This window comes from Ammospiza nelsoni, chromosome 4, assembly GCF_027579445.1.
Source record: "Ammospiza nelsoni isolate bAmmNel1 chromosome 4, bAmmNel1.pri, whole genome shotgun sequence".
Lineage (NCBI taxonomy): Eukaryota > Metazoa > Chordata > Aves > Passeriformes > Passerellidae > Ammospiza > Ammospiza nelsoni.
In genome coordinates this window covers 65,987,184-66,003,881 of record NC_080636.1, presented here as the reverse complement: position 1 = coordinate 66,003,881, position 16,698 = coordinate 65,987,184, and the positions used below count along the sequence as shown (strand labels likewise).

The 16,698-nt window shown below is 36.8% G+C and overlaps 1 protein-coding gene across 2 annotated transcripts in view; it reads right to left on the bottom strand.

The window, feature by feature from the left end:
• The window catches only part of TBCK (TBC1 domain containing kinase), an 88,573-nt gene that overhangs the window by 57,217 nt on the left and 14,658 nt on the right, over positions 1 to 16,698 (bottom strand). For both annotated transcript variants that reach the window (XM_059470272.1, XM_059470273.1), the window contains 9 exons: positions 9,637 to 9,751; positions 8,081 to 8,154; positions 6,944 to 7,085; positions 6,382 to 6,442; positions 5,054 to 5,115; positions 4,243 to 4,304; positions 3,732 to 3,880; positions 2,656 to 2,794; positions 1,112 to 1,211 (listed from right to left, as the gene is read on the bottom strand). In XM_059470272.1, coding sequence (XP_059326255.1) covers positions 1,112 to 1,211; positions 2,656 to 2,794; positions 3,732 to 3,880; positions 4,243 to 4,304; positions 5,054 to 5,115; positions 6,382 to 6,442; positions 6,944 to 7,085; positions 8,081 to 8,154; positions 9,637 to 9,751 — 904 coding nt within the window. The remainder of the gene's footprint in view (positions 1 to 1,111; positions 1,212 to 2,655; positions 2,795 to 3,731; positions 3,881 to 4,242; positions 4,305 to 5,053; positions 5,116 to 6,381; positions 6,443 to 6,943; positions 7,086 to 8,080; positions 8,155 to 9,636; positions 9,752 to 16,698) is intronic.

The following is a 16,698-nucleotide window of genomic DNA, read 5'->3' as shown; positions in this document are numbered from 1 at the left end:
CTGCTGCACTTATAAAAGAAGGCAGCAATATCCAAAATTTCAAATCAAAACATTTTAAAAAAGCCTTTAAAAACTGCCCTCTAGTGAGAACAACAGCAGAAGCTGCAGAGGGTATTATGTTTAAAATAGATGTTGCATATTTTTAACCTCCCTCCTGCCTCGCAAGCCCCACTGATGTACTGACAAAAATAACCCAGTTCTTTGGTCTGCCTTGATGCATTTGTGTGAAGCAGTGCAAAGTTCTACTGAAGAAATGTGTTTACACAGTGTTTGACACACTACCTCCAATATTAAGGGGCAGTCAGGAGTCACCTTCTTTTTTGTCCTAACCCCTGTATTATGAAAAGGGTTTTTCAAAGAAAAAACCTGACAGAATTGAATTTGCTACTATAAAAAGTGCTGCAAACAGTGCAGCATAGTTTCTCAGTTTGATAGCAATAAAGCTCTACATGAGCAAAGACAAGTTAACAATTAAAACATTTCAGTGATAGATAGAGTAAATCTTGTAACTGATCATTACACCAAGCCAAACCATGAGTTATCATGTGCTGATTTTCCCAATGAACCCAATGAAGATGGAAGAAAACTGCATTACAGCATTTTTGCAAAATGCTTTGAAGAGATCTTTTGAACTAGCCATTTCATGCCATGTACTTCAAAAATTAATAATCAACTAGCAGAACATTGGTATCAAATGTTAAGTATAAAACTTTAGAGGAGCCAAAACGGAAATGAATTGGTTTGCTTTTGGATAATGTGAGCCATTGACAGACAGTAATTAATGCATACAGGAGACATTCCCTGAGCAAATAGTTTGTAGCAATTGTGGAGAATACCAAGTGGTACAGAACAATCTGCACTACACTGGAAAAAAGCAGGTAACAGAAAAAGGAAAGGGAGGGACAGAAGACAAATAAAATTTACTAAGCTTTTGCAGGCAAAGCAATTTAACTGCACAAACCAGAATCTGACTTGGACACTAAGAAGTGTTCTCTTGGAATCAATGACACTTCCGTTGGCAGAAAGAGCAGTAGGAGCTGCTGTTACATATTCCCTTTAAACAAATGTTTCTGCAGAGAAGAACATAATGAATGCACAGTATCACTCTTACATTTCGGAGCTGGCACAGAGACAAAGTCACAGTTGTGTCATCTAGGAGGGAACTTCTATCTCGTCCTTGCCCAAAGCTCTCACCATCTTCTAATAAAAAGCTTCAAAAACGAGAACAACAAAAAAATCAGGTCACTTTATAACACAGGACTTGAGCTAGGAAAAAATCTCTTACATCAAGAAGTTTCCTCTTTAAAACAAAGTATTAGGTCTTAGAAGTATATTGTACTGACTCTGCATGGCATGAAACCTGCTATCAAGGGAATGTACAATAAACTTAAGTTATTCAGACAGCTTCTTTTGTAAAATGGCACATTTCAGGTTCTCTGTAACTTTGCTTTGCACATAAAGAAAGAGTTATGAGATATGGGATTAATAACCCCTTTTATTGCTTGTTCTCACACAGAACAGATCTGTCATTTATTGTGAAAAGCAAAAATAAAATATTATTATCATATGAAAGGCAGTTCCCATCATGACAAAAAACCCCAAGTGAAAGTCTGACCTTTTCTGTTGCAGTCCATCTAAGGATACAAATGTATCCAAGGTAGAGTGTACAGAAATTTTCCATTATTATGATATTTTAAAAGAAGGCCACATGAAACTGATTTTCATAATTTAATCTAGCATTCTCAGTGTCACTTAGGAGACAGATTGCATTTTTGAAATTAACTCCTCATCTTCAAGATAGACAGTAGGGTGGAAAATATTTGTCCCTCAAAATTGAAAAGCATCGGCATTCACCTATGAGCAAAGAAATAAGCAACTCCTCAAAAATCTCACACTAATTTTGATACCAAAATAACACTTAAAATCTATTTCCACCATCTTTCTTTTAAAAGATATTGGATTTTGGCTGAACATACTTCACCTGGTTTTTAAACACAGAAACAATAAATTGATATATATGGGCAGCTAATTATGCTGTTAAGATCAGATCATAGGATTAAAACACCAATGTTCAACATAAAATTGCAACATGTGCAGTAATTTTACAGTAAGATAAAAGTAGCAATCACTAAAATGCTGATACAGAGTTCTAAATCATAAAACAAAGCATTTTGGAAAAAAAGTAATTAGATGATCTGCTGAATAATTGGGTTCTCCATTCAGTACTGCTGCTCTGTGAAAGTGAATTCAGAATGTAAGAATTCACTACATAACATATTAAATTAGATTACAAATATCCCCCTGAAGCACAGTGAGACATTATTAGTAAAACTTAATACTATTGGAAAGTGTGCAAAATTTAAGGACTCCCATTACAGTATTTTCCGCTTCACCAGCATCTTTTCAAATTCAGAAAGCAATAGGTAGGAGACAGTTACAAGGCATTCAAATAACACCTTAAACTGGATAAGAGGGGAAGTGAAAATTTTCTTCTGTTCAAGAATGCCATTTTCAGTGTTTTCACATATTCAGGTCTTTAAACTAAGTATGTTCTCGCAATAACTATTGTTTTCCATCCATCCATCCATCCATCCATCCATCCATCCATCCATCCATCCATCCATCCATCCATTTAAAGTGCTTCCCCACCCTTACTTGGGAAGTGTGCAGACAGGTGGCTTTGATCGAATTATTTCCTTGTTGACAAGTTCTTTCTCCAAGTCTCCTCCAGCCAAACACCAGAGATAATAAACCTCTTCAACTGATCTTTCTGCTAGGTAATCATTATCTTCATCTGTTGGGAGAAATGACACAAAAATAAATTACAGCCTTTTAGGTAGTTTGTATTTCTTTCTACAACTCTAAACACATACTGCTGAAAAAAAAAATGATTCTGCTTGAAAGGTCATGATCTTAATGTGAAGTTAGAGGAAAAGTGATCTTTCCTTTGCAAGTGCTCTTTAAGGAGATTTAAGGAAAGAAGTCATTACAAATGCAGCTATTTCCGCAGTTTGCCATGAACTCCTCACATGAATACATTGAGTGTGGACTTTTGCTTCCCGTGTGTTTTTAAACAAAACAAAACAGTGTTCTATGCATAGCACTAAGACTTAAAATAAGAAACAAGTGATTCCTACTGAGTATTTATAATCTCTCTTCTCCTCACATACCTCATTCTAACAAGGCAAAAAATCTTTGTCTAGATGAGATTTTCTAAACATCTCCAAGTTCATAAGAAAAAAAAACTAATCAGGATTTAAGAGCCATAACATTTTCAACATACTGTGGTTTAAAACTTAGAACTTTAATCTTTTAGTCCAGAATGTGACCTCTTTCACAAAGATTTTGCTTTCCAGTACTTCCAAAAATCATTTTATGTTACAATCTAGCAAAATTCAATTATCAATGGCAGAAAAAAGTGACCTTCTACATGCATGTGTCCAAATTCTGAAAGCAAAAGACAACACTGCTTTTGCAACATGGACTTGAATACTAATGTTATTTTTTCCCCTGAGTTTGAAGCATAAAATTAAGATGTGACTCCTTTGGCTTGCACATATCCCTGAAAAGATTTTTGTTGATGTCTCCTTCCATTAAACAACTTACTGCATTAATCTAGTGTTGTAACATTTAACATCTAGTGTCTGTCAATAATTTGTTGGAGAGAAAATGCAGTAACACTTTATTTTCCTTCCCCCTCCAATGACATTTATCCCACTACCTGCTTTTACCTTTACATAATTGACTTATGTCTTCAGGCAGTGTTAAATTGGCACACCTTGGAGAAGATGAGAACAGACCAGCAGGTTTGTGGAAGGGAGGATATAGTGGGGATACTTCACTGAACAAACTGTCATGTAGCAATCCCTCTGGAGTTGGCCTTAAATTAAGAGAAGAGGATAAAACAATTAGAGCAAAGTGCTCCCAAAAATGTTGCATTTTGGCAAAAAAGGTCCCCAGTAATGAATATTTTAGCAAGTTATTGCTAATTAGATTGGGTTTCAGAAATTTTAATAGCAAAAAATACCCACCAACATTTTTCAATTCATGCGGTACAACAAACTAGTCTGTTTACAGCCCCAATTCAGACCTCTAATTCTTCTCTTTTAATCACTGAAAAGCACAAAACTGAGAATTTCTTATAGGGAGCCCAAATGTCAGTATTCCAAAGAAAGGTTCAGCAACAGTTCTGATTTCACAGTAACCCACAGCGTTCACCAGGCCCTTGGACTGAACACTTGCCTCTTAGAAGGCTGGAACGTAAGGCATTTCTTCAGCAGAGCTGCGACATTTTCTGAAAGGTCCTGGAACATAAGAAAAATATGGAGGAGGCCTGTTTATTACTGTCTTAATTCAGCAAGTCACTTGGCTCATACTTAACTTTTAACATACAGGATATTCCTTTGAGGGCAATAAAATTTCACACCTACACACATGAGGTTGGCCGTGTGAGACCAAAATTCTGGGGAAGCAATTCTTCTCACCTCCCAATCCTACATTTCATTTAGGGGAAAAAAATCTGAAAAATGTGCAACGTATGCTGCCTTTTAGTTATTTTTTAAATTAGATATTCTGTACCCTGCTGGAAACAATGCAGTGCCTGGCCACTTCCTTCTGCTAACAATCAGAACTCTTTTATATAATGTCCCAAAATATACAGACACTAAGACTCAGTAATCATTTTTATGGGTAAGGGAAAGTTGAACTATATAAACCTACACTATCAGAATCTGTGAAGTGGACCAGCTGGAGGACACAATTTCTGGAAGAAAAATACTTAATCATCAAAACTTTAAAGAAAATTTATAGCTTATTAAACTAATCAGAGAGCATCAACATTTACTGAGACTGACAGCAATTTTAAGAAAGAATATTACAAGTGCTGGCTATTTGAAAGGATCTTAGATATGTAGTTATGACTTCAAAATGTTTCATCATACTGCAATACAGTAACTGACCAAATGAATTAAGAAATAAATACACAAAATACTATGTAGCAATAATAAAATATTCTGGGTAAGACAGCATGAAAGAACAAATAAGTTTCACAAACCTTAATAATATCAAGGCAACCATGTTCTTCAGCCAATACAGTTACAATATCATCTACACAGCCTTTGGAAAACAAACAGAACAAGAAAAAGTCAATTATTAATAGAGTGATATCAATTAAAAAGAATATCAGATAAATGTCCACTCAAATAAAAGCACTTAAATTTGGCTTTTTACTGATGCTGCCACATCACTTGAAAGTGAATTATGAAAATCAGAAATGAAAATTATTGTAACCTATGCAGACAGAAGCCTAGGAAAGTTAAGTACCACATCTAATCCAGAGTGTCAGTCTCTGCCAAATAAAGTGAAACAGTCTTTTAACTTATAAACAAATAAATTAAAATAAATCTTTGGAAGAACTTAGGGGTACCTACATGAAATTTGAAGTAATTTTTGCCTCTGTTGCTCCTTGCAGATAATACTAGCAGTTTTTTAGAACTTCTTGTCACTACTTTATTGAACAAATAGTTCCCAAGTCAGGACATGAATGCTTTTCAGTGGATAAACCAACAACTTGAATTCAGATTGAAGTGTATGGAGATGCCTTAGGAAGCCTTGTTAGCAAATCCCCAAAAGAGTCAGAATTTCAGCACTCAAGCACTAGCTGCTGAATGAAAAAGATATTTCTCCTGAGAGCAATTAATTCTAACAGTATTGCTGTTTGCTCTGGACAATGATAACTTACTGTTAAGGCTTCAAATTGCAAACTCATGCCTTTCCCCTTCCCATGGTTTATACATAAACACCACCAAAAATCAAGTTTTAAAATCTGCGAGGATAGTCACACTTCCTGACTCATTGACATTAAGCCAAAATTCCACTTGTGCAGTGATGTTTTATAGTTTGAAGGTGAAACCAGAGACAAAAGCCTCAATTCACTAAAACACTTCTCATACCTCTTTATTTCTGTCTTCCTATTTGAGTCCTGCTTCTCCCTGATTGGCCATTACTACACAGGCACTGTAGGGGATAGTTTCCTTCAGTGTCATCAATTCCTAACTAATTTCAGAAACCTCCTCCAACAGAAACCAACAAATAACCATGAAAACAACCATCATTTGTGAGGATGTTTTCTTGTCTTTAATTTTTCTTTAACAGTTTGCCCTTACTCTAATATGCTGCCAGCTTTTCCCAAGTTTTTTCCCTGGCATCCAGCTCCATACTTTCCCTAGAGGAGCAACACACTACCAATGCCTATTTAAATCTGTAGATGAAAGATGACAAAGGTAAAGTGCTTTAGGTCTGAGCACCATAAGCTGATTAGTCTACAAAGCTCTAATCATAGAGCTGCTTGGAAATTTGAAAAATTGATTTTGTTCTACTTACCTAACGTAAGTATAAACTTCAGTCTTTCTGCTATCTCCAAACTCTGAAATAATTTTCTCCCCTACAAAACAAAAAAGTCAAATTACACTTGAATTTGAAAGAAATAGCTACTACATAAAAATATGTAGATAACATTATATTCCATCTTTATACAAAACCAGTGAAATAAGCTTCTACATGTGAATTTTAGACACAACAAAACTATATGTAAGAACAGAAAACCTTATTTACCCCAACTATGGCAGACACAGTTTCACATCATGATACAGCAAAAATGTATCATTGATAACTTCTCTTAAATGGAACTGCCTTGCAGTCAAATTCTTGTGGCTCCACAGGTAACTATCCTTCATGGTTAGCAGATATACCAAGCACCCTACATACCAAAATACATCCTATTCCTTCAAAAACCAGTACAGTACTGTCCAGGTAGGAATGCTAGCATATCCTGTTATTTGGGCTTGGGTGATGGGCAGGGTGTCATTAACCCCACATTCAAGAGCAATCAAGTTAATGAAACTATTCCCCCAGAGAATTTCAAGAGAATTATTCTCTTACATACCACACACAGCTCAAATAATATTATCCCAAGAGACCACAGATCTGATTTAGGGCCAGAAGGCAAAGGCTTCTCACACTGGGTGTGATCACTGGGTTTGCCTATTCCCTGTGCAATTACTTCAGGTGCCAGATATGATGGGTACCTAGAAAGATGCAGCAACATTAGATACAATCCTTCTGACTAAAAAGTGTGACTTCCCATTACACAATCAGAATAATTTGGCATTCTGAGAAACCAATATACTGTCTCTTTTATTCAGCCAAAATCTACACATTGCAGTTTCACTCCAGTGTAGTGTTTACTACAGGAAAGGTCAAATCCCAATCACTAGCTCCGTTGTTTTGTGAAAGTAAACCTCAGCTTTCAAAGTGGTATATTTACATATCTTAGGGAAAAGAGAGATTGAGTTTCAGCATTAGGATATTAAATAAGTGTGTCCTAGGCTCATAACTCGGGATGGAGGCAGTAGGTTTCCACTGATAGTGTGTTCCCATCAAATAACTTCTGTATTTGCAAAAAAGGTAACAAAAAGTGTTAAGGACACATATTACCTTCTACCAGATGATTTAAAAATAATATCATCACTTTTCTTTTTGTCAGCACTTCAGTAAAAGTACCTAAAAAGTACACAATCATGTTTTGAAAGGAAACATAATCTCAGTATTTAATTTGGAAACAACATGACACCTCAAGAAACCAAAAAGTGACAAAAACCCCTCTGCAACAAAGTAGTCATTTTTAATACAGTATGATCACTTGAAAATAAATCATAAAATTATAAAGGGACATCATAAATAAATAATAAAATTATAAAGAAACCTTACATTGGTGGGCAACAGCGAAGCACTGATTGTTCACTTTCCTAAATTTGAAATTAGGAATCCAAGTCATAGGGAAATATTAGTATCTGAAGCCAAATGTAGGGAATAAAGACTGACTGAATAAAGGGAATCACAGAGCTAGGCTAACATGCTGGCATGGTGCCCATTCTCTATTTTTCATTCATCTCACCTAGCCAGATGACAACCTCTTTAGTGATATTATCAGAAGCTTCTGTATAAGGGGTGATCTAAACATAATTTATTTTGTGAAAAATTAAGTCTCTGATTCATCTTTATTGTGTAGCTAAATCCTTACCCTATAGGAAAATCAACATCAACACCCTGAGCAGTCATGTGGTAGAGCCCAAATTTAGCCAACTTCACATGTCCCTGCAAAGGGAAAAATAAATTATCAAGAGCAGCAGAATCCAACACTGGAAGAATCTGTGTTAAATTTAAAAAGTTACAAACAAAATTAAAAAATAATTTCAAACTGTATTAGTTGTCAGAGGACAGAAACCTATAAAAAACACCTTCATACATTTATGTCTCATCTCTTATGCAGAAGTGCATGTCAGGTTAAAGAGGTGTTTATTTCTAATGCTTTTACTTCTCAAGAGCATTAAGTAAATCACTTTGTTTGGAACACGTCAAAACTTCTTAAGTTACAGTATTATTTTCAGTAAATTTAAAAGGCTTAAATACTCTACTGAACATTTTTTCTGTTTCAAACCCCTGTTTGACTCCTAGAACTCCCTAAACATGACCAATATTCCCACAACTCTTCCATTTACCCAGCCTTGCTCCTGCAGATGTCCCATCAATTCATTACCATCTTGCTCTCCTTAACAGTATCAATATGTATTTTAAACAGTTTTTCCAGGTAATTTCTTTTTATTTGTGAAGACAGAAAGCTAACACCAAAACAACAAAAAATTAGGCATAGAAGTTAAACTGAGGCCTTATTTCTGCTGAATATTGAATTACACTCAGCCAGCCTCCAGATGGTGCAACAGAGAAGGCTACATCAGAAAGCTTTCAAAGGGCAGGGGAGAGCTTAGAAGTTTTTTGCCTCACATCCCTCTTCTGTTCTTTTATTGATTTTAAGATACTCCTAAAATCCTAGAGAACCTTTGCATGTTAAAGCATTATTATGATTTTCATTTGTTTTCAAGCATATAAAAATATATGTATTCCTTATTTTTGGTGTTGCTTGTTTTTGTCCTCTCCTATTTTTGCCTTCCAAGGGGAGGATCTAGTTATTCTAGCAAAACTGATTAAAAAAGGATTGATAGAGGAGTTATGCAGATAGGTCAAACTCTTTGGCTGCTGGTTCTGATGAAGAAACTGCTCTGAGGACAACAGCAGCTATTAATTTCTCTCAGCTTTTGTGACCAGAAATTGTCTTCCTCTCTGCCAACTCAATAGTCTGTGGACAGAACTGACAGATACTTAAATTTGAATAATTTAACATGAACAAAAAAAATCTTTGTATCTTAAAAGGCAAGTATCATATTACCATGGAACACAAGAAATATTAGTGACAGCTAATTAACCAGAAGAAGTATTCTTCTATTCAAATAGCTAGGAAGACCTTGCAAGTAATTAGTGATGACAAATAGGCTTAGATTACCACTTTGAGAAGGGAGAAAAAGCGTGGTTTGGGATAGAATAGAAAAATTAATTCAGCAATACATTTGAAACTCAGGAAATGAGGGGAAATAGTAGTTTAAAAAAAATAAACAAAACAAATTTCCAGATCTGCAATTTTTACCCCAAAGAAAGGACTGTGACTGTCCAGAGTCCATCTATGACACAGCAGAGCACTTGTTAGCAGCAAACAAACCCACAGATTTATTCCTGTGGCTGTACCTTTCGGTCCAAAAGGATATTGCAAGGGGAGAGTGCTCGGTGGACCATTCCATGCTTGTTCATATATTGCAAACCTTGCAAAACCTCATATGCTATGCATAAGATCCTTGAAGAACTGAAAAAAAACAAACCAACAACATGTTATAGTGAATGTTTTTACTTTTTAATCTGTAAAAATGTAGTGCTCCACAGCTATTCCAAACAAAAGTGAGACATTTACAACTCCAGAAAAGTTTAAGGGATCAGCATTGAATATGGTGGGGTATGTTCAGTGCTACACACACATCCCCTCAAAATCCCACAACTAGGTCTCTTCACCCTGAACTGCCCCCTAGAAAGTGTAGAAAATGCTGTCAAAGTGTAAAATACTCTATTCAATGGAAACTCACCTAATCAGGAAATAAAAATCTCAACCCTCCCCTATTTTTATTTGCTCTTCTTAAGTCTCCTACTGATATTCATAAAAAAATTCACCTGAACAAAATATTTTCAAAACTCAGATAGTGACGAGAGTTTATTCAGAAGACAGCAGAGAGGCCTAACTAGATTGTACCTATAGTCTTCAATCATCTCAAAATCTAAAACAAGAAAAGAAAAAAAGGCAGAAATCTGCATTTTCAGCACATTTTGTTTTACAACCTTGGGCGTAACAATCTTACCACCTTTGTAGAGAGACAACAAAACTTACCATGCAAAACATTTTGCCATAACTATGCATTTTGACAAAAGTTACCATTTCCTCCATAGACTGACAGCCTTAAAGAGGAGTTTCTGTGAATAACTGATCAGGAATTTGTACAGATCACCATAACAGTTTTCCAAAGTGCATTCTAAATAAGAACAAAAGGCACAGATCTCATGTCACCTAGAGAGATTCCATTTAACTTTCTACTCTTCTCACTCTGTCCACTCCATCTCAGCTATTTCAGGGTTTTTTGGTAACTTTCCCTCTGCAGGCACTGGTTTACACAACATCCAGAAATCAAAGCATATTTACTTATAAAGACCTAACTTTACATTCCAATTCTCTTTTCTTTTAATTCCTTGTTAAAGAATAGCATACAACAGCATTCTGGAGGATATTCACCAACTTCTCTTGCTCACTAAAAACTTGTGCAAGAGCAAAATGAGGAGGAGTATTTATTTCAGACTGATGACTGTGACAAGCCAACTATCTGACTAAACACCAAAATTAATTTATTTATTCAACTTCATCAGCTGCTATTCATAACTGATGGAGCGACAAAAATTTGTTTTACAAGCATAAATAGCTAGCTATTGACAAAAGCTACACTTACAACAAATTCTGGAACTAGTGCAACACAGAAATACTGAAACAAGCCATGACTAAGTTACCCTGCATGGAGCTATTCTCTAGATCCTCCCCTTTCTCTTAGAAGAGCTCCGCACTAATTCACAATAGTTGTGAATATATAATTTTAAGGTAAGTTTTAAATACAAAGGGAATCTATTCTAACCTATGTCCATACTGCAGAATCTTAGATCACAGTATTTGAAAGTGATTTTCAAGGTCTTAGCAATTTGATCAAAACCTCATGGCTAATAACCAAAAAACCAAAACAAAACCCCACAACCATCTAGCTCCTCCCTCCCTAGCCCCTCCCACCCACAATTAAATACACCACAGCATCAGACTCTATTAGCTGCGTACCTTTCAGTCATTCTTGGGCAGAAATATGAATGTGGTAAAAAAAATTCCCTTACAAGTCTTCAGCTTTCTTGTATATTTTTTTGCCTTCAATGCAAGTACTAGTTATAATGGTGGCAAACAGAATCCCCTCTCTCATTTTCTGCTCAGTTTTGCAAAACAAGACACAAAAAATTAATGATGGAGTACTTATGTTTCCACTAAGGAAACAATTGCATGTAAACGATTAGTACATCATGAGGTATTCTAGCCTAAACAATATTTCTCTGTGTTAAAAAGTAAAAGTAAATATAGAATATTTAAAAAAACCAGAAGTAATTATTAATAAAAGTGAAATCTGGTGGCTGTTTGCTGAAGGCAGGCAGTGTGCTCTGCTGGCACCAGGGGGCCTCAGCCACCCATTTATTCTCCATGTTCTCTTGCAATTTATTAAAAAGACACCCCAGAACTCAGGCAAATACATGAAAATACTGCTTTGGGATTCTTTGCTTTTTAAGATAAACCCTTCATGCCATTACAGTGATCAGGAACACACAAGTGGTAACTATTTTTCAATGCTCAGTGTTCTTGGACTCTTGATGCCATCCTGCTTGGCAGAAGTGTTGAGCCAAGTACCTCCCACTGGTCCCTCAGCAGAGAGAGAATTCTGCATAGCAAGCTCTGCACTGTGCTGCTGCACCTTGTGTAGCTCTTATTTATTAGGGAAAATGCACTGTGTGATTACAACCCATGAGATTTGCATTTAATTCCAAAGGGCTGACAACTACACTTACTGCTGTTATTAAGGCTAAGAGATTTCTCTCTTTATACTCCCCAAGGCCAAGCTCAGCAGATGTTCCCAGCCTCGCTGGAGATCACTACCAAGGCTGTCCCTTTGCCTCAGTGGGTCTCAGCTCTGTCCCAGTTTCTACAGCCAACACCTCAAGCGTTGCATCAGCCTTCAGCAAATGCAGAAAGTACACTCAAAAGCCACTTCCAGGCTGCAGTATAACTTGACTTTTTAAAAACTCCCGTAAACATAAAAAGAAAATGTTGTTCTAAATGAGGACACTTAGTAAAATCCAGTGTTGGTGGGAAGCTCTGAGCAGATTCAGAAACTTTTTTGCCAATTAGCTGCCAGTCTGTTTTTCAATGGACTAGTCACTGCTGAACTACAATAAATGTAGCCCAGATTAATTACTGGGCCTCTTGATCTGCAGAGGTATCAGCACCCTCCTTCAGCAGGAGGTGGAGAAAAAAAAAACCAACAGTAAAAGCACTAGAAACAACACAGGAGATGAAGTGGCCAAATGTAAGTGTGGCAGGTTTGACACCAATCACACCATGGACCTAAGGAGGGCCATAATGGCAGCTGTGTGGCCTCTTCATCTCAGCTAATGACCATGGCTGCGACTTCATATTACAGTAAAATAAATCACTCCCTTGCTTAAGGCAACACTCTAGGATGCAGCAAGTAAAAGCAAAAGTGTGAGATGCACTGGAGTTGCCTAGCTCTTCCAAATAGACTTGTTTTAAGGTAATTTTCCCCTCCACCAGCAAGTAAATAAACAAAATTCTTTGCAAAAGGAACACATGTTCAAGAAGCTGTCTGCTTCTTGAACAGAATTTTAATCCTCAGTATGGATACCTAAAAATCTACTCAGCTGTAGCCTCGTCAGCCAGGCCTCTGAACAGGGGTTCTCTTCAAGAGAAAGGATTGCACAGAGGTATAAAATCAAACTGGTTAAATTTAATGATTATCCTGGTTTGGAGAAGAACCAGCCAGGAAAAGAGGTCATTTTGTGTTCCTTCATACTAGAAATCATGAATTAAAAGACTGTTAGGATTAAAACCAATACCAGATTTGGGGCATATAACTTGAATGCATAGAAAAGGAAGCACTAAACAGAACTGTATTGCCCCCTCAGATCCATCCTGTAAGTAGGACAAGGAAAAAAGATCTCTACAAGTTGATATGAGCAATTTTAGCCAACAGTACAAAACCCAGCATGGTTAAGAGAGGCATGTGCATGGCATTTGTTGGTGGAGTGAGAAGGGAAGTCGACTTAAAAACCCACAAAAAGAAGGATTGTTTTATTACCTCCAGAACTGGTCAGACCAAAAGCTATACCAGACAAATGACTAATTTCCACACTGTAATAGTACACAGGTGGCTGCATTGTGCCTTCACAAAAAATATAAACTTTTTCACTTAGCAGCCAGACTGATCTCCAGTCTATTGAATTCTTACTGTTAAGGACACAAAAACATTTTCCGGAAGTTTATTCAGGAATAATAAACCTAACCTGTCAGGAAACAGATGGTTTAGCAGAGTTTCAATCTCTTGTGGTTCTGCAAACCCACTGATGAAATCATCTGATTGCTTAGGAGACTGTTGTCACTTTTTGGATTCAGACAGGTTGGGTGGGGAAGGAAAGCTTCTTGGTGAACCACTACATCCCCTGATCCAAACAAGAACAGCTTCTGGGCCAGCGTGAAAGGGAAAGTACTAGAACAAATTGGCATACCCAGAGTCTTACCTTTTTCAAAAGGATCAGATTTTAGCACAGAAAGTGAGAAAGATGGATTATCAGGAACCAAGTGAAGACAATAAGCCCTAAAAACAATCAGGGGGTTGGAGAGCCAAGATCGAGCATACTCAGCCAGCAGGGACTCAGCAGTACCTGGGAAGAAACAGCTGAGCAGAACTGCCCAAGCCATAGGTCAACATAAACACAAGACCAAACAAAAGAATTGCTTTATTTAGAAATCAAAAGCTTTATGACAAAAATGTGGTATGCTGATTTCCTGCTAAAATAACCCCAACAATATTACCTATATATTATTCAGTTTAAGTGGCTATTTTTTAACTTATGGTTTGTGATTAATGGGAGTGGTAATGCAGCTGCTTGTAGAAGTGGGAACTGAACTCCAAGATAGGCTGCTCTAGGAACAAACAATTTATGGCAACTAATTATTTCCATTTTAAACAAAATTACTGGTCTTCCAAATTCTAAAAATTCAGACCAAAAATTATTTCAGACCACTATACTTTCTCCATTTAAAAAAAAAAAAAAAAAAAAAAAGGCAGATGCCTAGGAGAAAGGTAATACAGAGTAAGCACATATGAAATTTTCTTTGATATTTTCCTGGCTTCCAACTTCCTCTAATACAAGATTTCTTCTGTGTGAAAGAAAAGTTTGCCTCCTAAGCATCATGTCAGGTAATACCATCTACTAGATCCTGTGGCATTCCACAGCCATCAAGAATTCTGTGGGTAAAATCTCCTTGCTGTTTTATCATTGCTCGACTCTGGAGCAGGAAAAGCAATTGTGGAAAAAATGCATTTGACAGCCAGCAGCATGGTAGTTGCTGCATACACCACAGACTGCTGAAGGGAAAATAAAAACTACTTCATGCATGACATGCTGAATACTGAAGAATAAGATGGGAATCAGAGATGGGTGGGGTCAGGAGGCTTGACTTATTAAACTGTCTGACTAAAAGAATTCCAACATGAGAAAAGAAACAATGAAGAGATGAATTTCCAGCATTCATGTCAATACCATGAAAGTTACAGGTTCACACAAGTTTCTTTCCCTCCAGTTTAAAGGAAAATCAATACCAATCCACACAAAAATTCACTCAATTATCTTTAAGAGAAGAGCATTCATGAATTAATTGGAAATACATATTCTCCATCTAAATAGTTTAATATGAAAAGAGTAATTGGGTATCTCAAAAGAGCTTCCTGTCTCCTTACTGTGTCCTGTCCCACCTTCTAGACTACATCACCTCCCCTTTTGATGCAGAGGCAGCTATTACAGTAACCAGTACATAGTAATTGTGGTGGTTTTGCGATAATTACTTTTTTGTGAAGAACGTGGGCATCAATCCCACTACCTCTCATAGGTGCACTGGCATCTGGCCAGTGTCAACCCATCACATTTATGTACCTGTACAGCAGGACAGGAGCAAAAACAGCAGCCTGGACCAAAATGAAGGCAGGAGCAAAATCTTGAGGAAAGGAGAAAAAATTCTGGCTGTTTCAAATATATGTGTGGTATTTTAACTGGTTATGGCCAGCTGCAAATTTAATTTCCTTTTATGCTTTTGTATCAGTCAACACAGAGCTCCCAACCTAGTTTCTAGAAGGAAGAAAGCTGTACCTGGAAAGTACATTCAGTAATTAATGGACTATTTTGAATGTTTCATCAAGTGAAGCGAAGAGAGGCCTTATCAGAATCTGAAAACAAAACAGGAGCTATCAGAAGGCAAGCCTCCTGCACAGAGTCCTGTAATTTTGTAGGTACTGGAGATGTATATGCAGATTAGCACTAAATCCTGCTTATTCATGCAGTAGCAATAAAATAAAGAGGAAATCATAACAAAAACTGGAACCAGAACCATTTTGACTTCTCTTAGGAAGACAGAGCAAGACCCAACACAGTAAGAGTATGCTGATGATACCATGTTTCTGAGTTTCTGTTTCCTCAAACTTACAGTTCACAGGTACATACACTGCAATGCATGCTTAAATAAGTCCTCCATTAAATCTGTGCATCTTGTTCTAACATTGTCACATTCCTGTAAAAAGTACACTCTAAAGGAAGAGAACTTCAACAAGCAGGAGTCTTAAGAAGCTTTTAGCAGTGATAGACAGGAGTGAAAACATGGGTTCCTCTCCCAAAGCAGAGTGTCAGACAGGGTCTGCCCTGAGGAAGCACACCAGAGCAACACAAACCAGCAATGTCATCAATCACCATCCCTGAACTTGTGAAACTAATACACACTTGGAATCCAGGAAGGAGATTCATCACAAAAAATTGCGTCTGTTCAAAGTGAAAGGGAACCAGGTTGTGAACAGATGTAATGTTTCTGAACTCATAAAAGTGACAATATTTCAATACAAGCAAAACTATAAAACAAAGAAAATGACATTTGCAGTTAGTTCCATTACTGCCAACAATGTGGATAGACTGGTTAGAAGTGGTGTGGCCAAATGGTTCAGCAAAGGATAAAGTTTGGGTATAATCCCAGCTGAGACAATCACTACGTTGACCTCAAGAAAGCCATCTGACCTCCTTATTCCTCAATCAACCAGCTGGAAAACTGGATAAAAAGCAGAACTGCGTTGAAAACCAGATGTGCAGATAAATTGGGTCTTCCTGGGTAAATAAATTACAAAATACCCTATACAGAACATAAAGAGTTTGATGCAGGTGGGAATGGTTTATTTAGCACTTTATTATGTGTTTGATTAAAAAATGGCACTGGGGACCAAGATTGTAAACACTGCCAATTTACTTGGAAATGCATTCACATTACCAGAATGAAATGAACTGGAAAGGAATGCAACAAACAGAGAATAAGATGCACACACAAAAAAAGAATTTTATAGACACAGTCCTCAG